Raw genomic sequence first — 23491 nt, 5'->3', positions numbered from 1 at the left:
CCCCCCCAATTATAAACCCTCTGCTTTTTTAATTTTTTCCCTTTTCAAATAAGAAAAGAATTTCAGGATACACGGAGAAGAAATATGGCAGCAGTTATATCTTGTTGACTGATAACTGCCACATGGTAAAATTAGTTTTCTGTCGTAAATGTATATGTAGAAAATAATGGTCGACGCCTAAAGGCTATAAAAAAGAGGGTGAAATTTTGTGTGATACCACTAGTTTATTTTAGGCTTCAGTTCAATGATTTGAGTTTAGAACACAATATAACAAACATATATTCTAGGAATCATTTTGGAGAAGAGATTGGTTGAATCTTGAGCTCCATGGCCTATCAAAGATTTCAGTGGGCAGTCATTCTGATTCAAACTAATGGAGGCTAGATCCTACTTCCACAGCCTCAGCATCCAGTATAAATTGATTTGCTTCTGACTGTGTTAAGTTTCCTAGTAATCTATGCAGCTCAGCTCTTATTTCATCATACTGTGGATGTGAATGATCACTAGAAGAGAACACATGAGTATTGTTCATAACTTCTAACCAGCTTAAACCAGGATCTTTTTCCAACATAAGTCCCCTTATTTTTCTCCTAATCTCTGAAACACTAGCCCATCTACCAGTTGAAGCAAATAAATTGGAAAGTAGTACATTTGTTGCACTGTCTTCTGCATCCATGCCCAAAACCTGTTTAGCAACACGTATTCCTATTATCCGGTTTCCTTTACTTACACAGGAGCTCAGTAAAATTCTCCATAGTTGAAGACATTCAACACCCAAGGGTGATTCCATTATAACATTCTCAGCCTCCTCCAGCAATCCAGCTCGACTCAACAACGTGATCATGCAAGAATAATGCTTCAGGCTTGGTTCTAAACCAGTTTCTTTCATGTAATTCCAGAAGTATAAACCATGGTTGACCAAACCACAGTGGCTACATGCTGCAAGCAGAGAGATAAATGTTACATGATCTGGTTTTAGGCCATGTTGTAAAATATCATTGAACATCTTGAATGCCTCCTCTGACTTCCCATGGTAACCATATGCACCAAGCATTGAGTTCCAGCATATTAGATTAGGCATGGTGACGCTGGAAAACACAAGCTCTGCAGCTGCAAGGTTTCCAATTTTAGCATACATATCAACCAGACTCCCGCAAACGGTCATCTCAGCACTATAGCCTGTTTTGGCAGCCAGGGAATGAATCATCTCACCCTGCCTCACAGTTGCCACTTCAGCACACACACTTAAGGCACTGGTAAGAGTAAATTCATCAGCCTTGTGGCCTTCCTGTAACATCCCATGGAACAATCTAATAGAGCTCTCAGCATTACCAATCCTACAATGTCCAGCAATCATCTCAGTCCAAAGGACAACATCCTTATCAAGGACATTAATGAAAACCTTTTGAGCAGATTCAACTTCCCCATTGCAAAAGTACATTGATATAAGTGTGCTTGCAACAAATACACTTGCACCGAGCCCCACCTTCTCAACTTGGCCATGAAGTGGTATCCCATACTCAGCTGCTGGCAATGTTCCTGCAGCAGAAATTGTAGCTGCAAATGTATATTCATCAGGGGTGAAGCGAGAAGATTGTCCAAATTGGATGAACATCCTCATTGCCATCTCTCCATCTCCATTTGTTGCGTACCCCGATATCATTGAATTCCAAGAAACCAAATCTGGCTTCTTCATTTTTCTGAAGATTTTCAAAGCTGTTTCACTATCACCACAACTAGAATACATGTCGAGCAGGGCATTATACAAGGGCAAATCAGGTACAGTCCCTGAAACAATCACTTTAGAGTGAGTCAATTTCCCAGAAAGATGGTCTCTTAACCTGCTACAAGCACTCAACAATGTCGTATAAGTGAAATTCGTAGGAACAACTCCGGTCCTCAACATGGTGCCAAACAGCTGAAGGCCTTCCACGGTCTTACCATTTTCCAAATACCCAAAGAATAGAGTATTCCAAGCCACAGAATCTTTATCATGCATGTAGCAAAACACTTTCTCTGCACAATCCAAGACTCCACAATTTAAGTACATCCCAAGAACAGAGGTTTGAACGCACACATCGTATAAAAATCCAAACTTTATACACTGGGAGTGAAACATAGAGCCTAATACCTGATTCTTGATACCCGAACACACATTTAAAAGGCTAGTAAAAGTTAATCCATTTGGTCTTATGCTCTCACTTTGCAATTGAGCAAACAAATGGAAAGCCCAATGGGCAAGGTGGTGGTATCGAGAATAGGCGGAAATGAGGGCGTTGAAAGAGACAATATTTTTCTCAGGCATTTTGTCGAACAGGATATGTGAGTCTTGGATAGACCCACATCGGGCGTACATGGAGAGAATGTTGTTGAATACATAAGGAGATCTGGAGGTGGCGGGTATGGAAGTGAGGATGAGGGCATGGAGCTGGCGTGCTTTGCTGATTAAGGTTATGGAGTTGCACTTATTGAGGAGAAGTGCTGCTATGGAAGAGGCCTCATTCAATGGTGGCATAAGTTGGTAGCTCTCGTCACTCCATTAAAGTCATGGATTACCAACTATTGAAATTTCAGTCAATATATTTTGGAGCAATAATAAGTGTTTAATCAAAATTTTAAAAATGTTTTAGAGCTTTTTTTGGCCAAGAAGCTAAAAAAAGACTTATTTTGATAAACAGTTTTGTTAAATAAAAAACACTTTTTAGAAAGAAAAAAAATTATGTTTAATTAGTTTAGTTGAGAAGTGTTTTTGAATATTTTAGATAAGCACATTATGTTTTTTTTTTAAAAATTGAGAGTTTAATAATTTTTTATTTTTTTAATTAATTAATTAAGAAGTACATACATACATACCACAAAAGAAAAGAGAAGCGAGTTCATTCTGAACTTAGAAATTATGGCGAAGGAACACTCACGTCTCTGTTCTCTAATTGACTGTTACCTCCGTCTTTATACTGTAAGCTCACTCAACCCTTTCGCCGCAACTGTTTCTTACTTTCCTGTCTATTTTTTTTCTTCTTCTCATTTTTACAGAAAATGGAACTCTACTCCTCTGCAGGAAACTGGATCTGCTTCGGTAACCAAAGAAACGGAGAAAGAACTTTTAATTGCTCTCTCACAGGTTGTTCCTTTTTTACCAATTCTGGGATTCTTGTTTTGAATTGAGGCAGACTTGATTGATTGAAAAGTCCCTACTTTTAGGTTTATACAGAAATTAAGCTGTGGATGAAGGAATATGAGTCCGATGACAGCTTTGTAAGAATCTTCCTCTGTGTATCTCTTCGTTGTGGAAATATGATTTTGCTTGGAATTATCTTAGGGTACATTGTTTGTTTGTGTGAATTTATAAGCAGGAGATGGAGGGAAACTCTGTTGGTGGAGGTCCAATAATCCCTGAGTCACATGCTGCTAATCATCATTGTTTAACTAATGTTATTGAGGTCTTGGTAGGTTTTTTCAATTCAAATACCCCATTATGATACATGATACATGGGTTCCAATTTTTCAGGTTCTAGTAAACTAAGATTTCATCTCATTTTGATCAGTTTCAAGTTCAGTTCCTCCCTCTTTCAATGGTGCATTTGTTGTTTTGTTTGAAATTACTTCTAATTCAACCTTACAACTGTCTTATGATTTCCTATCTGCAGATGGTCGTGGTTGCGATGGAGAATCCATATATGAATCACCTAATTGGCAATATCCTGGTGGCTGTTTCTGATTTTTTGGTTGAATCTGTACGTGATAAGACCGTGCTTCCGAAATCACTACATAGGCAGTTCTTTGTTTTGATATTTTGTGTTTCTTTACAAGTTCTATCTTGCAGGAAAGCTGTTGGGGTGAATATATCAATTTACTGTATCTTTGTGTGGAAGTTCCAATTTTTAATGGTCTTTCTTCTATGGGACATACGATGGAGGTCAAAAACTTGAGTGGGGATCCTTCACCTTCTTCTTTATTGAAGCTCAGCCTGAAAAGTGCAAGTTGGTCAACGGCAGCTGTTATCATGAGAGTTCTACACAATGTACTGAAACAGTTGAATCGGGATCTTATTGATCAGTTTTTCAACATTTTCTTGGAGGCTACCATTTATTTTATCTCAAATATGCCATGGAATTTGTTGTCGGAGGTTTACCATGTTCAAGGGGACTCCAATTCAGACCGCTTGCTTCAAATGCAAGAAGAAAAACCGAAGTCAATACTAATATTTCAGGGATATCTTCTTCGGTTACTCTGTTCGTTGGTTAAAAGTGGTTGGACAGATGCTGCTGTCATCGCTTCAGCAGAGCATCCATTTATTTTTGAAATAAAAAACCTGCTTCCTAGACTACTGTCATCATGCCTTAGTAATGGACTGCACTCTGATAATGTTGCGATTTGTCAATATCTTAAACATAAAATGTTGGTATGAATTTCTTCTCAACTTTTTCTCATTCATTAGCATCTGTGACCATTCCGTTCAATTCAAGTCCATTTCCTTCTAATAATAAACAATTTGTCTTTTGAGGCAAATCAGGGGGTTCTCTACACCTAGAGGTTCTCTAAATCTCACATCCACTTGCACTTTATTTAATATTAAGAGGGATTTACCCTTCTTTGATGTTGCATTCAGTCTAAAATGTTCCAATTAGCCCATTAGGTGGATATGATGAGGGGTTCCTGTTCTTTGCTTTTGCTCTAATAATCATTTCTTCCATTTATGCTCCTTATGTTATTTACAGTGGTGGGATAGGTATATTTAAAATTTTATTTGAAATATCATGCACCAATGTGATCATTAACTGAGTTGAGTTTGTGGTTGCACTAACTGTCCATTTTACAGATACTCATGATTCGACTTAGTAACCAAATCCATTGGGAGCACTCAATTGTAATTTCGTGGTTGGATCTTATCCACACATACTTTCAAGATGTATTATCCCAACCTATGGAGGGGCAGGAGTTTGTTCTAGATAAATATCTCGAAGGTTCGCCATTTGGGGTAATGACATTTGATATGGGGAAAAAATGGATTTCATCAAAGCATTTACAACGGCTGTCTATTTTCCTTTTCCTCAAATGTTCCTCTAGTTTGCTGAGCATGAAAGAAATGACTGATCAACATTATGCATGTAAAAATCTTAAGTCTTGCTCAAGCTTTGACATGAATCCCAAGTGTTGCAGTCGAAGGAAAGCTTTGCTAGAGCTCCATGAGTGGCTCAGAGAGCTTCTCCCTGGCGATTGTTTTATTGACCATGACATGTACTCCGAGAAACGCATGGACTTTGTCTCATCCTTCTTGCAGCTATATATGCAAGAGGTTTGTCCTCTTGCTCGCAATGACATGTTTTGCTTTTACTTGTTCATTTGTTTCAGGATCTCTATATAAAAAGTTTGAATTGACTTTTATAAATCCATGATTATATCTGATTTTCAAGGTTTGATAAGTTTTAGAACTGTCGTTATTAGATTAGCTGGACAATACTTTGTATATGCAGTTGGTTTAGTACTCTGCATCTCTTTGGACTTCCAATGATTAAGAATTGCCTATATTTGGCTTCCAAGCTTTATCTATTAAATTGTTATTATTTTTCAACAACAAAACAGAAGATTGAGAATTGCCTATTTCTTACAAAATGGTTTCTGGCTTGCTTCTAGGTTTTAGTATACCTCCTACTATGGCATGGTGTCCATGACATAGAGCTCTGCTAAAACTTCGTATTTGGTTGATTTGATTCCTGTCCTTGTATGTTAAAGTACCCGAGGATATCTTACTATATGTTTACTGGTCCAGCTGTCTTCACTTTTCTGACTTTCTTTTACTACTGTTAAATTGTAGGACGATATTCTATTTGAAATGCTCTTGCAAATGTTATGCTTGCCATTTTACTCTGAAAAGTGAGTTGAATGTATATTTGCTAATTTTAGAGATGATGTGAAGTTGTATATGGCGGTTGTTTTAGTGCATCATGTTGTATGTAGGTTTACTAATGAAGTGGCTTTATCAGATGATGAAGTGAGAGAGTTTTCTCTGATCTCACACCTTTTTCACCCAATACATTTCTTTCACCTATTCTTGGCTGGAGTAAGTACAAAACATTCCCTTGTGCATTTCTTTGTTTTATTTCCCTCTGATGTCAAGATCGAAATACTAAATAATTACCCATGCTGAGTAGTTTTGCTATGTTACTGTCCTCACAGATACACTATGATCATCAAGTTCTTCTTGATTATCTTATCTCAAAAGATACAGGGGCTAGTTCTGCTGAATATCTTTTGAGGTACGTATAAGTTATAACTTTGCATTTTATTTTCTTCTATAGTATTTGGACATGGATATAAGATCTATAAGTATCAATATGTATACTAAGTATGGTGTTTTGACAGGCTCAACCTTTATATGAATAAAGCATACTAGTTCCAAATTTGCAAACCATCTTTTTCTCCCAATATTTAAGTGTAATCCAAATTCGCAAACCATCTTACTCCATGTAAGAAGTTCCAGCTGTACCATGTAGCATATTCAGAATTACAAGAGTTGTAAGCTCTTCGTAAAACACTACTCCCTCTGTGTTTGACAAAGCACTAAATTTAAGAAAGAAAGACTTTTGAAACACGTGCTCTAGAACAAGTCGTAACCATTTGTGTGGTTGCAATTTGTAAATCATCTCATTAAGGGTAAAGTGAGAATTTTAAAGTTAAATGGTTTCTAAACATAGAAATGTGTCATTCTTGGGATAGACTAAACGGAAAGTGTGCCACGTAAATTGGGATAGAGGATGTATCTTTTTGATCCTAAAAAAGTTCCACAAAACCTCTTATGAATTAACTTGTCTTTTTTTAATATATTCCTAAAAAACAAAAAATGTGGCCACGTGTTCTTCCATTTGCATTAAACATTGTGTATTCATTTCTCTGATAATTGCTCCAAATTTGAATAAAAAATTCAATTTCAGAGAAAGGGGACAACATTAGCCCTTCTTAAACAAAATATGTTGACTTTATCCATGTCTGATGTTGCAATTAAATTTGTACCTGCATCCTCATAGGTGTCTGCGTAAGGTATGTGATTCGTGGAACATATTTATCGAATTTTCATGGAGCGGAAAATGTCGAAGCAGTAAAAGAAAAAAGTTTTCAACAGATGATCATAACTCTATGGGAGAGATAACGCTTGTGTCGAGTTGTGTTAGTGGAGATATTTTACCACCTGACACCAAACGCAAGAAAGCGTACGGATGTCACAATGAGGACTATGTAACTCAGATGTCACCGTTTGAATGTGCAAGGAACTGCCTTTTTCAACTTAAAGCATCTATTGAAGGCCTTCACCAAAAGAACCTGTTTCCTTATAATCCACTAGTGCTACTACGTCGGTATGTATGTTTGACACATTTGGGGTTTTCATTAGTTTCTGTTGTATTCTGGAAATTGCATCAGACTCTGGAATTCCATAATATATTTATTATTTCTATGTCATCTTTCCTAATAATAGGAGTTCTTATAATAAGCTGTAAGTTGCTTAAAATAAGCGAAGTGTTTGTTTGATGTTTAGATTGGGTTCATTGGATGTTCTTCTTCAGAGTTGGGTTAAGCAATTCTTACTTTGATAATTAAGTTTGTATTTGCAATCATTTCAAAACTATTTTGCTAGAATCATGCATGCATTTCAAGAACATTCATACGATGTTCAGTTAGTAGTATCAAGTTGTAGGACGGAAACAGGAGTGCAAGTGCATTGTACTCATAATGGCTTGTCATCAAAATTCAAAAGATAACTTAGATCATTAATGATGTCGGGTTTTGAAATATCTGAGGTGAATGTGCTGTAGAATGCAAGTGGATGGTGTGTTTTTTCCCCTCTTTTTATGGGTCAAAATTCAGTGAACACATTTTTATTCTTCAAGCTACTATTTATGTTAGTTTGCTGGTTGGCGTTTTGTTCTAATTTTGCAGAGAATCTATCAGCGAGTTCTTAATAAGGAGGCATTTGTTTGAAATTTTTCAAAAAGCAGAGTTTGCGAAAGAATATTTAGTTTTCGCAAACTCTGTTTTTTGAGTTGTTTTTGTGAAAGAACTCTGAGTTTCTGTAAACTCTAAACTTTGAGGCAGGAAGTTGCGTTGCCATCCTTCAATTTAAGCCAGTTTTTCAAGGATAACTGTCTCATTCATCATGTTCGTGTTTGTTTGCTGTTCATTGTTCATGCTTTTTCTGAAGTTTGAACACATTTTTGTTACTGATGTAATGATCTTGATAGCTTAAGAATTTGTTGCTCATATATTGGTTGTTGGTTAAAGGTAAATATAATTTTTTTCTATTTGGGGACTTGGGACAAAGTCTTGGTGCAATAGTAAAGTTGCTCCTTTGGTGACCCAAGGGTCAAGGTTCAAGGTGTGGGAACAGCCTCTATGCATAAATGCAAGGGGAATGCTGTGACCAGTAAGCCCATTCTCCCCACAGTGTCACTAGCCAGACATTACTTCGGGGGGCTAAGCCTTTTCGGGAAAGGAGGGATGGGGAGGCCACTGTTGCTACCAGAAATTATCTAATACTCTTCATTGCAGTTTGACGCGATTTCAGGAGCTCTGTGGAGATGACGGACCATAAAAGCTCGCTCGCTGTTGACCTATCACCTTGAAATCCATGTTCGATCGTACTCCACATGCCAAGTTGACATCGGCTAGTTGAAAATGACTGCAACTTCAAAGGGACGATATCTCTGGACTCATTAGAGCAAAATATGGCTTGGATGTGAATCCAGTACTAGCATTCTTGACTGCTACTTTTGAGGCGAGTTTTCTGACTTTGACTATGGATATGTGTAACACATTTCTGGACTGAAAGGATGAATGTTCTTAGATGTCGACAGGTGTTTTTTTACAATTTCTCATCAAGTGTCTCCAGGGAAGCCAAGGGGTCAAAGGTTTTAGAGTTAGCAGAATCTGCAAAGCAGTTAGTGGCTAATCTCCATTTAGCTGTTAATTACTGTTAGGAGGTGGTTATGTGTACGTTAGAAGTTAGTTAGAATATACGTGCTAAAGCTAACCGCTGGCAGCTAGCATCAACCTCTATAAGAGGATTTAAGGATTGATTTGATTTCAATTTTTGGAATCTGAGATATTTTCTGCTCTTGTGAGAATGTAGACATTTTCCAGATTTCATCTTTGTGTTTGGATGTATATGAAATCGATAGAGTAGGTTGCAGAAAATTAACCCTACATGACATTGACAGGATTGGTGATATTAATCCTACATGACTTAAAGCCTACGTAGTACAATTTGTTAAACAGAAAGGAAACGACAAAGCAAAAGTTGTTACAATTGAAAAGTAGTACGTAGTACGTACTACAACAACCCTAAACTTCAAGGTGCATGCAGGGAACACAACGGTGCTAGCAGTTCTTCTTGACTTCCAGAGAGCTTCTCGGCAGTTTCCATAAAAAGGAATTAATTGTTGACGGGATGATAGTAGGGATCAAATATGGACGGGTCGGTTGGAATAGGTTAAACAAAAATGGATAAAATATTCGATCCGCCTATAGTTAACACAGATAATAAATGGATTAAGAGACGGATAATGTGGTGTTTTCATAAATAAACGAACACAAGCTAAAAAACAGAATAAACTTAAAACTCTCAGAAAGCAAGAAATCATGTAAAATAACAAGCAACAAATATGTATTTTGATAATATGGATATCCATTTTCAAAAAGTCAAGATATGTAATGGGTCGTTACTTGTATTCTCAAATTATTTTGTCAGCCGTAAATGATGGTACTAGTTTGTTTTTCCAACTTCGGAAAAACAGTACCCAACAGGGCCCAGAGGTTGGGCGTGATAAATGGATGATGCAGTAGATATATAACCATAACCACTAGATAATATAAGGCAATTAGTACATACTGACAATGGATTATGTAGTCATTGTAGGTGGATTACTACTTGCCTGGACTTTGCTTCAATGGGTAGCAATAAGCAAGAGAGGTAACAAAAAACTTCCACCAGGGCCAATTCCCCTTCCATTGATTGGAAATTTGCATAATATTCTTGGCGATCAACCTCACAAGTCACTTGCCAGGCTTGCCCAAAAATATGGCCCAATGATGGGCCTCAGGATGGGGCAAATAACGACAGTGGTAATATCTTCATCAGCCGTGGCAAAACAAGTCTTACAAAAACAAGATTTGTCCTTCTCCAGCAGAACAATTCCAGATGCAATCCGTACCAATAATCACCATCACCTCTCTGTGGTGTTTCTACCTGTTTGCTCTCTATGGAGAAGTATGAGGAAAATCTTGAATTCTAATCTCTTCTCTGGCAACAAGCTTGACGCAACTCAGCATCTCAGGTAAAGGTCGGATAGGTTAGTCAAATAACGGGTCATAACATAATCCGACCAAAATGACATAACCTGCCATGCTTTTTTATCTTACTTTATAGAGAAAAAATGCATTTTTTCCTATATTAGAAGCTTAAAATCTCCCAAATTATATATCCTATAGTCTCCAAATTTGATTTTATATGTTTGAGTTGGTGTTGCAACCCTTGGTAACCAGAGATGGATCTAAAATTTAAAATATACGGATTCCTACAGAATAATCAAGTTAATATATAATGATAATTGAGTTCCAATATTTGGTAGACTTCTTAATGCATTTACAAAGCCTGAACAAACATTGTTGGGTTCATGTAAAGTGGTAACTCCTCGAGTCAAAGGCAACAAACATGTGATTACTAGTAGCAAAAATTGATTTTGTCACTTGCAATGTATGTCGATCAGGTCCCAAAAGATGCAAGATTTTATTGCTTATTGCGGCAAGTGTAGCCAAACTGGCGAGTCAGTGAATATAGGCCAAGCTGCTTTCGAGACCATGCTTAATTTACTTTCCAATACCATTTTTTCCAAGGATGTAGTGGACCCTTATGCAAATTCAGGTAAAGAATTTAAGGATATAGTCTGGGACGTTATGGAAGAATGTGGTAAGCCCAATTTCGCCAATTATTTCCCCCTCTTGAAAAGGATTGATCCTCAAGGGATAAGGCGACGCATAGGCAAGCATTCTGATAAATTGCTACAGCTGATTGGGGGATTGATTGATGAACGATTGGAGCAAAGGAGGCAGTTGCCAAATGGCGGTAGAACAGATTTTCTTGAAGTTATGTTAAATACTAGCGAGGAAGATCCGCAGGCATTCGACAGAAATCATATAGAACACTTGTGCCTGGTAATTTTGAACTTTTTATTTGCACAGCCGGATAGACCTTTTGACCAATTATTTTCCACCAGTGCTCTGTTATGCTTCATTACAATTTACATACTTGCTTCCTTATTGCATCCCTGAGAATTATTAATTATATTGCAGGACCTTTTCATTGCGGGAACGGATACAACTTCAAGTACATTAGAATGGGCAATGGTAGAAGTTATGAGAAAACCATACATAATGAATAAAGCTAAAAGCGAGTTTGCAGATGTTATTGGCAAAGGAAAGATAATCGAAGAAGGCGATATTGGTCGTCTCCCTTATTTGCAGTGCATAGTGAAAGAAACCTTGCGGATGCACCCTCCAGTACCCTTTTTGATTCGCAAGGTCGATCAGGAAGTCGAGGCGTGTGGCTATTTTGTCCCGAAAAACTCCCAGGTGTTAGTGAACGTATGGTCAATAGGTCGTGATCCAGCTACATGGGAGGATCCTCTGACATTTAAGCCTGAGAGATTTTGGGATTTGAAAATGGATGTTCGTGGCCAAGATTTTGAACTCATTCCATTTGGTGCTGGTAGAAGAATTTGCCCGGGATTAACTTTGGCGACAGCGAAACTATGTACAATGTTGGGTTCGTTGTTGAATTCATTTGATTGGAAAGCTGAAGGCGATATTGCAGCACAAGATTTGGATGTAGAAGAAAAGTTTGGTCTTACACTAGCGAGAGCACGTCCTTTACGAGCTATACCTATTTCGCTTTAAACGTTGGCATGTAATAATGTTATTATTGTGAAGACATGAGTTAGTTTAGAATTTTTTTCCCCTCCAAATGTTGTTATTGTTGGATTCTTCTCTCTTTTAAATAAGGGTACTATTGTCTTTTGTATTTGTATACTCTTTTTTGGAGTAATTTTGAATGATTGACAGGAGTAATACATTATTATGGTATTTAGAAGTCTAAAGATCTTCCCATAATATATGTAGTTAGTGAATTTAGATTGAAGAAGCGTTTGATTTCTCCCAATCTTCCGAGTAGGAGTGTTCACGATTTGGATAAAAATCGATCTAAATAAAAAAATAGAATCAAATCGATTTTATTTAGGTTTGGTTTAGTTTGAATTTAGATTTTTAAAAATCAATAGTATTTGGTTTGTTTATGATTTTGTTCGGAAAAAAACAAAGAAACAACCGAACCAAACCGACAAATTATATACATCAAACTTATTATTATAGTACATACATAATATATTATTTTTATAAACAATTTTAAAGATCTTCTATATATTTTCATCAAAATGTATTTATAATTTATTTATGAAAGCAAAAATGCCCTAGGTGAGAGCATTATCTTGCTGATTTCATCATTTTCATGTATATGAGTGTCTGACAATTCTTTGTGAGATTGAAAATGTCATTGTCTCTTTCTTCTAGGAGAAAATAGAGAATTTTGAAGCTTTATTCATAGTAAATTAAGTGATCGAAACATATGTAATGTCAGTTATTTATTTGAATGGATTTTTGTCACTTTTTTACTTTTGAATGAATTGTTTCTTTTATTTTTATTTTTATGTATGGTTAATAACCGAACTAAATCAAATCGATAAATATATATTATATTTTGATTTGGTTTGATTTAGATAATTTAAAATCAATTAAATTAGTTTAGTTTTAATTTTGACCAATAACCTACTCAAACCGACCCATTAACAACCCCTACTTCCAAGGCTCATTTGTTGAGGTAACTCACCTTCCATGTAGATGGGTTTGGATCTCTATCATTTTCACGTTTCTTCTTTTCTCTTGCTATGCTAATCATTAAATAAAGTACCTAATTTGAAAATTATGGAACAAAATAAATCTTAAAAAGGAAGGTGGTTGAAGTGAAGTGAGAGAGATTGAACATGTGTGAATACATATTCTTATTCCCAGTGAGGCGTGAATCGTCATATTTTTGCATTAAATGGACTCACGTGAGGTATGGAGTTTCTGGGGTGTTTCCTCTTTTTTTTCTTTTGTTTCATACCCACAGTCCACAGAGAACGTGGGTCAATGGTAAAAGTAGACATAAACTCCTTTTCATTTACAAAAATCCCTTAAAAAATCAACATTTCGAATACATAAATTTTATCCGGATACACTATAAACTTGTCTGTTGCGCTAAATATGGAATACTAATGTAAAACTGATTTTCTTTCCCAAAATAACGCAAAACTGATTTTCTATTCCCACAAATCACGCAGTGCTGATTTTCTTTTCCCACAAATCACACAGATTGATTGATATCAATCTATTCCAATCTGTAACAACTTCACAAAATTTAAAAATCAAAATTTCATCTTCTCCATAAATTCAAAATCTTGAATCTCAAATCCGCCGTTGTAGATGATTGGACAAACGATTCACGATTTCGAATCATCAATTTGAAATCGTTGAGTAATTTGAATTCAATGTATCACACAAATCTGATTGGACAACCTTGGCTGCTGCTAACATTGCTAACAAGATCCATCTGTCAACTAGCAAGTTTCTATTCCCTTTTTCATCTTTCGTTTATTAAAATTTAATTTGATTTCTTAAAAGTTAATTCATTTCTTGTTCAGAGAAAATTAATGAATCTGAGAAGTTGCTAACATTGCTAACAACACATTTTCTCAAGTGCAGTTGTAGATGCCGATATATGCTTCATAAATTCCAATTTAGAAAACAAAATCAGTTTTATATATATCCACCCTTTTGAGCATTATATGTCATTATTTGGGATTACAAGTGATGAATAAAACGCTCCACAACATCCTTAGAATCATTACACCTTAGAAACTGAAAAGGAGGGCTTATGATTTATTGTCAAATGAAGCAGTAACAATTCAGCCTATTTAATAAAAAATAAGACGTACCATCAATCAGAGCCTTTCTAAATTGGGGTTGTTGTTGATCAAGTGAAGCGCATATGCAGCGTGTTGAATCATATTGTAGTTAATAAACTTCAAGTTTAATTGCTTGATGTTGTGCAGACTGTAGTGTTACCTGAAGCTTTGGTATTGCAAGGACTAAAACAAAGCAATAGTCATTACCTTTGGACATTTTTCTTCGACAGAAACATAATCTAGTGATCAATATCAGAAAAAAGCTCAGAGTCATTGTTTTGTTTGTCGTTTTGATGTGAATATGTAAGTCATGATACATTAATGGTAAACGATGGGCGTGTATTGTAGTTTTGAATCTATGAATTATGATGTGGTCATTATTTTGTATCTGGATGGGATTTGTATAAAAATGTATCATCATAATATATTGTATATGATACATGTAATAAATGGATTAACAATTGAGATGGATCAAATACGTTTTGAATATCGAGTGTGTATCACAAATTCGTATAAATGTATCAGAGTTCAGACTATTATTATGTATATTGTACATATAAATAGTGTAACAATCAAGATATGTAAATTACTTGTTTTGATCGAGAAACAAGTGTGGATGATACATAAATATATATCCATCTTGGATTTTGTTGAATGGTTGTATCATTGGTTATTGTAATGTATCTGGTACGTGTTATAAGATGGCTACAAAATTGTGTCGCTATGTGTTAGTTTGATGCTGGAAGAAAATACATTGTTTAGCTTAAGCGAAAAATATGTAATTGTGGTAGATTTCAACTAGACGAGATACCTTGTGGACGTTGTGGAAAAAAGGATACATTACTCATGATACATTACCATTCCTAAATATTTAGTAAATTGCTAAGTATTGTAATCCTATCAGATACATTAGAGAAGTAAAGATTTTTAGATCGATACATTACTGTGTGGTTGTTATTAAGTATCATATACATGTAGTTCTAGTTTGACCAAAGAATGAATATGTATCATATACCTATTGTTGGATCTGATACATAGTGCTCCAGTTATAGAACATTATGATTTATGTATCAAGATTATTATTGGGTAAAATGTATATATACATCGCATTCTAAGTTGGGTAAGACTGAACAAATAGTAAAGAGTGCAGTACATAACACACAATTGATTTGTTACTGGCTAATAGCCTTTTAAATTTGACTAAGATTGATGATACATTAAAGAACTTGATACATGTAGATGATACACTAGGTAGTGTTTATGTATCAACAACATTTATATTGAATATGATAAAATTAATCGAATATTCAACAACATTAGGGTTATGTATCAACACCTTAAATATGAATATGATACATTGCATAAAACAAAAGTTATTGTAACAGTGATGTATCAGATCAGTGATGGCACTAAAAAAAGGCTAATTTAAGAATCAAAATAAACAAGATACATTGAAAATCAACGAAGGCATTATACATTAGTTTAAGAAACAAAATCAACTAGATACATTAAAATCTGAACTCATATGTATTATAAAGGATGAACAACAAAAATTCGAAAAAAAATCAACAATTGATCTGTTGAAAGCAAAAAAAATGACGAAGAAATCCCCCTACACTTTTATCTTTGCTCTATATCAAAACTTATGTATCTTTTTTCACTGTCAACAATGGAAAGTGATTTCACCAGCGAAAGAGGATCCTTGGAAACGATTTTGTTGCAAGGAGCAATGGGGATACATCATCTCTTTCACCTTTCCCTTATACATTTTGTGAATGTGGAAAGGGAGGAGACCCGGTAGTTCTTTAGAAAAAATTGTGGAGTGAAAATTTACTTGGGTTCTTGGAAAAAGTTATGGAGCGATCTTATGGAGAGAGAACAAATCTGAAAATTAAAAAATGAAGGAAGTAAAGATTGAGGGAGTGAAATAGGGAGAGATTAAGGGAGTGAAATTAGGAAGAGAAACGTGTGTTTTGAATGTTGAAACTTTATGTATCTGGAACAGTGGAGTTTGGGAAGAAAAGGAGGGATTTTGGAGATATTTTAAAATGATAGGGAATAATGGAAATTATGAAAACTAAAGGTGTGTATTTAAGTAATTTATCCATATTTATTTACTTTATGAAATTAATAGATAATTCTTTATTTAGTTTTTAATTTGTTCTTATAATTAATTTTAGTCATTTTTTTGTAGAGTTTTCGACCAAAATCATTCTTAAACTATACCCCAAACTTAAACTACATTCTTAAAGTATCTTTCTTAGCAGAAAACATCCTTAAACTCTTTAAAAGTAAACAATTTTCATCCTTCTACTTGAATTTATCAGAAAACTAATAGATCCCACAAAAATCAACTCATCCCTTCATAATTATTATTCTTAGATACGCCAAAAATACTATTGTGAACTTTTTCGGTAATTGAGTTTTGCATTATGCAAAAAAATTAATTTGACGTTTTTTTCATTTATTTTTCATGTAATTTGATATTAAAAATATTATTAGTTGAAATATGTTTCTTCTCAATTAAATATGCTAGAAGCAACGTTTGTTGGAGACTTTTGCTTCCAATAATGTAGAATGAAACTCAAATGCGAGACATAATCAATATTTTGATCACTTCAATATCAGATTGACCCAAAAAAATATTGATCTAAATACAGTTTGACCCAAAAAATTATTGATCTAAATACAGTTTGACTTTGAAAAAAGTAAAGATAATTAAGCTCCAACTTCTTTCCATTACTAAATGAGAAAAAGAGCAGATCATGTATTAACCTCACATGACGTTCTAAACATTTTTTGTTTCAATAAGCAATGGTGTCTAAGATTTCTAATATTTTTTTCAGAAACTTCTTATAGTAGGTAATGAAATTACGAAGAAAACTTTTGTTGATAGTCACGTGAACTGCTCATATTTTTGTAGGATCCCTTAGTTTTTTGACGATATCTTACATAAGGATGAATATTGTTAACTTTCAAATACTTAGAGGATGTTTTTTTGCCAAAAAATATATTTTAAGGATGTAACTTAAGTTTGGGGTATAGTTTAAGGATGTTTTTGGTCAAAAACTCTATTTTTCTATTACATTTTTTAAAACATTGTTTATTCAAAGGGTGATAATTGATATAGTAAAATTACACTTTTATTTATAGTTTCTTAAAAAATGTACAAAAACAATAATAGATAATCGCTGGACAAAAGAAAGTATAAAAGTATAGGGTAATTTTAAAATTATTAAAAATTTCCAAATATTTTCTAAATATTAGATTTGAAAACTTAAGATGTTTACCAAATATATTTATTAAGTAATAACAAATTGTATGACCGAATTATTAATCAGTCATCGTCAGCCGAAGACAGAGATATTGTTAAGAACTGCTTAGTGGGAGTATCTTTTTACCCGAATTATTAATCGGTCATCGTCAGCCGAAGACAGAGATGCATTCATTAAATAGATATTGAATTGTAAATCTTATCTCATCTGTGACACACTCTTTTTTTCCCTCCTTTTTTATAGTTAACTCAAATAGAATGATAATTTTTTATATTTAGTAATAGTTTAATTTTTAAATGATTATTTTATTTAAATTTATGATCATATAAAGTTTTATAACTTATTTTATATCATAACTTTCAAAAATCTTTCTTTATCAAATCAAGCAACATTTGAAACTGTGTTAGTAAATATTTTCCCAACGGATTTACTACATTAAAATTAAGGGAAGCAGTGACTTTATAATAATGAAGGCAGAAAGCAAGACCAAGTGAGCAGTAACTAATGCAATAGCTTGTTCAGCGAAGAAACCGGCCAATGGATTTTGTAGTGATTGTAGGTGGATTGCTACTAGCCTGGACTTTGGTTCAGTGTATTTGTAAGCTAGTGATATGCAAAAGATGTAACAAGAAACTTCCAGCAGGACCAAAACCACTGCCCTTGATTGGAAATCTTCACAACATACTTGGTGGTCAACCACACCAACCCCTTACGAAACTTGCTGAAAAGTATGGCCCTATAATCAGCCTCAGGTTGGGCCAAATGACGACAGTGGTTATATCTTCACCAGTCATTGCTAAACAAGTCTTACAAAAGCAAGATTTGGCCTTTTCTAGTAGACCACATCCAGATGCAATTTGTGCCCTAAATCACTACCAATTCTCTGTCGTATGGCTACCAGTCGCTGATCAATGGAAAAGCCTAAGGAAAATATTGAATTCCTGTATCAATATTTGACGCAAATCAACATCTCAGGTAGCAGTAGCGTGCCAAATGGGTTACTTTACTCAAATTTGATCTGACCAAAGTTAGCTTGGGTCAAAGTCATATAATTTTCAATATCCAAATCTGATTTTATATGTTTCAGTTTGACCCATACAGTTATTCTATTGTGTGATGAGTTACATACTGAATGAGTAACTAACTCTTTTTAGGTCCGGAAAGATCCGAGATTTGATTGCTTATTGCCGTAGATGTAGTGAAACTGGTGAGGCAGTGAATATAGGCCAAGCTGCTTTCGAGACTTCCATGAATTTACTTTCCAATACCATTTTTTCCAAGGATGTTGTGGACCTTTATGCAAATTCAGGTAAAGAATTCAAGGATGTGGTGTGGAACATCTCGGTAGAAGCTGGTAAGCCCAATTTGGCTGATTTTTTTTCCGTGTTTAAAACGATTGATCCCCAAGGAATAAGGCGAAGAATAGGAAAGCATGCTTCAACAGATTCAGGGACTGATTGATGAACGATTGGAGGCAAGGAGGAAATCGGCAACTATTGGTAGCACTGACGTTCTTGACATTCTGATAAATACCAGCAAAGAAGATCCTCAGGCAATCGACAGAAATCACATAGAACGGTTATGCCTGGTACTTTCAACTTCTTCCTTTAGGTTATGCATTCGACTTTTGTTAATTACAGTGTGTGTGTATGTTACTGGATTTAATTTATCCTTCCTCTTTGGCCAAATTGTAGATGTATTCATCATATATTGTGTAACAGATATTAGGGGAAGATCTATTGTCGCATGCCCTGCACATTGTTCTATTTATGTTAAAAAGTATACACATTATTTACTGCCTAAGAATCCATTACATATAAGAGATAGCTAATTTATAAAGAAAATAGTTACTATAATAGTTACATAATGATGTAAGTACTATCACATTGTAAGTAGAGATTTCCAATTTATCAATTTTTGGCATCCCTTAGATTTAGTTATATATATTGCACGACCTTTTCATTGCGGGAACGGATACAACTTCAAATACATTTGAATGGGCAATGGTAGAGGTCATGAGAAAGCCATACATAATGAGAAAAGCTAAAGCTGAACTTGCTGAAGTTATTGGGCAAGGCAAGGCAATAGAAGAAGCCAGCGTTGCCCAACTCCCTTATTTGCAGTGCATAGTGAAAGAAACCTTGCGGTTGCACCCACCAGTACCCATTTTGCTTCGCAAGGTAGATCAAGATGTTGAGACGTGTGGTTATTTTGTTCCGAAAGACTCTCAAGTGTTAGTGCACGTATTGTCAATAGGCCGTGACCCAGCTAACTGGGATGATCCTTTGACATTTAAGCCAGAGAGATTTTGGGATTCAAAAATGGATGTTCGTGGTCAAGATTTTGAAATCATTCCATTTGGTGGTGGTAGAAGAATTTGTCCAGGGATACCTTTGGCAATGAGGACAATTTCCATTATGCTGGGTTCATTGTTGAATTCATTTGATTGGAAAGCTGAAGGCGATATTGCACCAGAAGATTTAGATGTAGAAGAGAAGTTTGGGGTTTCACTAGCCAGATTGCGTCCTTTGCTAGCTGTTCCTATTCCTCTTTAAACGTAGCGAATAATTTAGATTTGTCTGCTTTCTCTACAGACATTTCCGATCTCAACTATGTAATTCTCTTCCTCTTTCTATAATCAGTTTGACATAATAAAGTACTCCCTATATATCCGATTACGCTTGAGCATAAATATTGTCACTTTTATATGCGAAATCTTCAATTTCTGGATGCCTGAGAAACTGCAACGAGTTAATTAACATGACATGATTTGTTTTTTCTCCCGCAACCTAAAGAAACAAAATTCTATAGTATTTTGATATTAAAAATAATCTGTCAAGTACATAGACCACTCCTCCATAATAAACAAATGAAAACCTCCGGAGAAGAAACCCACGAACAGTATTTATAAATAGAGAAAAAAAAACATACTTTTTGATGTGGAGATTCTGTCTTAACCTCTTTGGCTATCATTTCTACTCTACTTTTTCTCACTCTGTTCTTGGCAACAACACCGTCATCAACTTCAGAACCTAAGATTAACATCTTTGATGATTATTTCACTAGCCCATCTTGATAATTTGCAAGAAAAAGTCCACATTCATGAAAAAGATTTAATGAGTGATTCCTCTTTATTTTATTTTTTGCTAAACAAGAGAAACAGGTTCACGCGATTCCTCTATAAAGTGACTGCCAAATTAATCACACAAGACGGATTCAATTAGCTTAAACCGAGCTTGCAGATGTTATTGGCAAAGGCATGATAATCGAGGAAGCCGATGTTGCCCGTCTCCCTTATTTGCAGTGCATAGTGAAAGAAACCTTGCGAATGCACCCACCAGTTCCCCTTCTGATCCGAAAGGTAGATCAAGACGTTGAGGCGTGTGGCTATTTTATTCCAAGAGACTCTCGAGTGTTAGTGCACATATGGCCAATAGGCCGTGATCCAGCTATATGGGAGGATCCTCTGGCATTTAAGCCTGAGAGATTTTGGGGTTCGAAAATGGACGTTCGTGGCCGAGATTTTGAACTCATTCCATTTGGTGCTGGTAGAAGAATTTGTCCAGGGTTACCTTTGGCATCCAGGACCCTTTCTGTGATGTTGGGTTCATTGTTGAATTCATTTGATTGGAAAGCTGAAGGCAATATTGTACCAGAAGATTTGGATGTAGAAGAAAAGTTTGGTATTACACTGGCGAGATCACGTCCTTTGCTAGCTGTTCCTATTCCACTTTAAACGTCGGCTCCAAATTGAGCAAGTAATAATGTTATTATTGAATAAGTCAACATGACAATTGACACAGGTTACATAATTATAATCAGCGAATAATTCAGATTGTCTGCTTTCTCTACCTATCTTTGGAGATGAGATCGGGGTATAGTTCACTTGTTTCACCGTTTTCTAGGTAGGTGGCGCTAGATCCATAACAGGCCCCGGCCCATCAAGTTTTGAATTTGCAAACAAAATTAATCTTGATTAAAAAAAAAGAAGAAAGGTTTTTGTTAACAAATGACTTGATTTTGGGTGCTAAAAGTCAGAAAGAAGATGAAATGAAGTGAAGAAATAATTTAAGAACGCACACGTCCTATGAATAATATTTTGAAAATCTAAATTTAATTACTACTAATACTTTACATAATTATAGTTATTTTCCTATTACATTTTTTTCAATATATTGTATTTACTATATTTAAAGGGTGATATGCTAAAACTATCCTTCTATTTATAGTTTCTTAAAAAATGTGCAAAGTCAATAGTGGACAAGTATTGTTGGACAAGGGAAGTAAAATCTGGCATATTTTTCATGATCCTAAAGCCAGCCAGACCTAAATGATCTTAGATAGTTTAAGTTTCACAATTCTCATTAATTCATTATGTTCGTGTTCGTTAGCTGTTCTTTGTTCATGCTTTTGTCTGAAGTTTGAACACATTTTTGCAATGAAAGCAGAATTGGAGGGCAGTTTTCTGACTTTGACTATGAAAGTGAGTAACACATTTCTGGACAGAAAGGATGAATATTTCTAGACGTCGACAGGTCATTTTTACAATTTCTCAACAAGTGCCTTCAGGGAAGCCAAGATCAAAGGACTCAAAGGATCCTTTGTTTACCTTTTTTTTTTTTTTTAATTCATGAGAGATTTGTATGAAAAGTGATAGATTCGCGCTACCTTTTAAATTTTCCTGGTTTACATATTTGTACGGAAATGACTTATTACTCTCCCATATTAGTTTATCACTTTTCGTTATACACATATTAAGAAGTCATAAATAAGAAGATGATTTTACTAATTCATTCTTTAAAAAATTCTTAGGAATTTTACAAACAAATGTGAACACTTTCAAAATGAATAGTAATTGCAAGGGTAATATAGGAATAATTTAATTAATATTTACTTAATTTAGTAAGGTAGACAACTAATATAAAACAACTATTTTTAGTAAAGATAATTAGCTAATATTGGACGGAGGGAGTATGATTAATGAAATACATTTTGAATTGAAATACCCACCAACCTAAAATAGTTGCACAGATACTTTTATCTCAAACGTGAAACACAAAGTGTCCAAATACCAACACAAGCAACTCAGTCAAACAACAACCAACTTAGAAGTTCAAGTGATGTATCATGTAAGTCTTTGAGGTTCTTTTCACAAACACGCCATTTTTTATTTTATTTTTATTTTACGTACTCCTTCAATTTTATTTTACTTGCCTCATATTGACTTACAACATATTTTATTTTATTAAATTGATCTTATTTTTTTTTATTTGTTTACATTCTTAATTCATACGATTTGCATATATCCTACCTTCTCGAGACTTCTCTCGTGATTACATTGAGTATTTTATAGTTATTCAATTTACATATGACAACTAAGAAATAAGGTTTCTATGAAGTTTGACTTTAGGCCCCAAACTTATTGAGACGGCGCTGTTAGACAGCTCTGGATTAATGCTTGTTCTTGTTCCTTTAATTTGATGGAATGGGATATCGATCATGGAGGAGGAGGAGCATCCATGTGATCCCTCGCCATGAAGAACAAATTAGGTTCCGTTAATGGTTGATTGCGCAGAGCCTGATGCGAATTCTCCTCAATTGTGAGGAGTGACGAACGGGTGGATCGAATCAAGATATGGACGGGTCAAAATAAACAAAGACGGCCTTCCTATGTTTAATAACAATACTAAAGGGATTAACCGGCAGATAATATGGATATTTAGTAATAACTTTGGAAATAATCAAATGAGAACACAAAGCTAAAAGCCAAAATAAACTTCAACTCTAGTAAAACAAAAAATCCTGTAAAATACCAAGCAACAAATAAGTATTGATAATATGGATATCATTTTTTTATGTAACATTTTAACACGAAATATTATTTTTATGATTTCTTTATTTTTATATATATTCTTCAATTGCAACTTCTTATTTTAAATCGACATGAGTCAGTTAATTTTAGTTAAAAAATTAAAAATTAACAAAAAATAATAATTTCTTTTTAAGAGTATTATGTATTTTTGTGTGAAAAATAACCGACGAAATTGTGTTGGTTTGCTTTCTTTAAAATCACCGACAACCCAACAAAGTCAGTCGAGTTTTAATATTGTTTAGTAGTGTTATTAGCAATGAACAAGAGTCTTTTTTTATTAGTGTTATTAACAAAATCAG

The 23491-nt window shown here is 34.7% G+C and overlaps 4 protein-coding genes and 1 pseudogene across 4 annotated transcripts; 4 read left to right on the top strand and 1 right to left on the bottom strand.

The window, feature by feature from the left end:
• Nucleotides 1-46: 46 nt before the first annotated feature.
• On the bottom strand, nucleotides 47-2649 carry LOC102598084 (pentatricopeptide repeat-containing protein At3g50420). The gene has a single exon (XM_015306355.1). The coding sequence runs from the start codon at nucleotides 2513-2515 to the stop codon at nucleotides 371-373; it is 2145 nt and encodes a 714-aa protein (XP_015161841.1). The 5' UTR covers nucleotides 2516-2649; the 3' UTR covers nucleotides 47-370.
• Nucleotides 2650-2862: 213 nt separating this feature from the next.
• Nucleotides 2863-8934, top strand: LOC102597454 (uncharacterized). The gene is made up of 12 exons (XM_006338173.2): nucleotides 2863-2956; nucleotides 3059-3121; nucleotides 3202-3255; nucleotides 3354-3446; nucleotides 3648-3734; nucleotides 3824-4402; nucleotides 4820-5296; nucleotides 5816-5874; nucleotides 5959-6061; nucleotides 6178-6257; nucleotides 7026-7352; nucleotides 8542-8934. The coding sequence occupies exons 1-12, from the start codon at nucleotides 2897-2899 to the stop codon at nucleotides 8582-8584; spliced, it is 2025 nt and encodes a 674-aa protein (XP_006338235.1). The 5' UTR covers nucleotides 2863-2896; the 3' UTR covers nucleotides 8585-8934.
• Nucleotides 8935-9217: 283 nt separating this feature from the next.
• LOC102596475 (geraniol 8-hydroxylase-like) lies at nucleotides 9218-12116 on the top strand. The gene is made up of 3 exons (XM_006338171.2): nucleotides 9218-10325; nucleotides 10758-11202; nucleotides 11341-12116. Exons 1-3 carry the CDS (start codon nucleotides 9886-9888, stop codon nucleotides 11941-11943), a joined length of 1488 nt encoding a protein of 495 aa, XP_006338233.1. The 5' UTR covers nucleotides 9218-9885; the 3' UTR covers nucleotides 11944-12116.
• Nucleotides 12117-17717: 5601 nt separating this feature from the next.
• On the top strand, nucleotides 17718-20055 carry LOC102596806 (geraniol 8-hydroxylase-like; annotated as a pseudogene).
• Nucleotides 20056-20267: 212 nt separating this feature from the next.
• LOC107059624 (geraniol 8-hydroxylase-like) lies at nucleotides 20268-21056 on the top strand. The gene has a single exon (XM_015306341.1). It carries the CDS (start codon nucleotides 20580-20582, stop codon nucleotides 21054-21056), a length of 477 nt encoding a protein of 158 aa, XP_015161827.1. The 5' UTR covers nucleotides 20268-20579.
• The last annotated feature ends 2435 nt before the right edge of the window (nucleotides 21057-23491 follow it).

The sequence above is a fragment of the Solanum tuberosum genome, unplaced genomic scaffold, assembly GCF_000226075.1.
Source record: "Solanum tuberosum cultivar DM 1-3 516 R44 unplaced genomic scaffold, SolTub_3.0 scf00004, whole genome shotgun sequence".
Classification (NCBI taxonomy): domain Eukaryota; kingdom Viridiplantae; phylum Streptophyta; class Magnoliopsida; order Solanales; family Solanaceae; genus Solanum; species Solanum tuberosum.
This window is presented reverse-complemented; position numbering and strand designations above follow the sequence as displayed.

Bases quoted from the DNA above. Each gene is read 5' to 3' on its own strand.
- LOC102598084 (XM_015306355.1), bottom strand. From the start codon at position 2,515: ATGCCACCATTGAATGAGGCCTCTTCCATAGCAGCACTTCTCCTCAAT.
- LOC102597454 (XM_006338173.2), top strand. From the start codon at position 2,897: ATGGCGAAGGAACACTCACGTCTCTGTTCTCTAATTGACTGTTACCTC. The intron at 5,297-5,815 runs GTTTGTCCTCTT...GTTAAATTGTAG, and splicing joins TGCAGCTATATATGCAAGAG to GACGATATTCTATTTGAAAT. The intron at 7,353-8,541 runs GTATGTATGTTT...TCTTCATTGCAG, and splicing joins CCACTAGTGCTACTACGTCG to TTTGACGCGATTTCAGGAGC.
- LOC102596475 (XM_006338171.2), top strand. From the start codon at position 9,886: ATGGATTATGTAGTCATTGTAGGTGGATTACTACTTGCCTGGACTTTG. The intron at 10,326-10,757 runs GTAAAGGTCGGA...TATGTCGATCAG, and splicing joins GACGCAACTCAGCATCTCAG to GTCCCAAAAGATGCAAGATT. The intron at 11,203-11,340 runs GTAATTTTGAAC...ATTATATTGCAG, and splicing joins ATATAGAACACTTGTGCCTG to GACCTTTTCATTGCGGGAAC.
- LOC107059624 (XM_015306341.1), top strand. From the start codon at position 20,580: ATGATAATCGAGGAAGCCGATGTTGCCCGTCTCCCTTATTTGCAGTGC.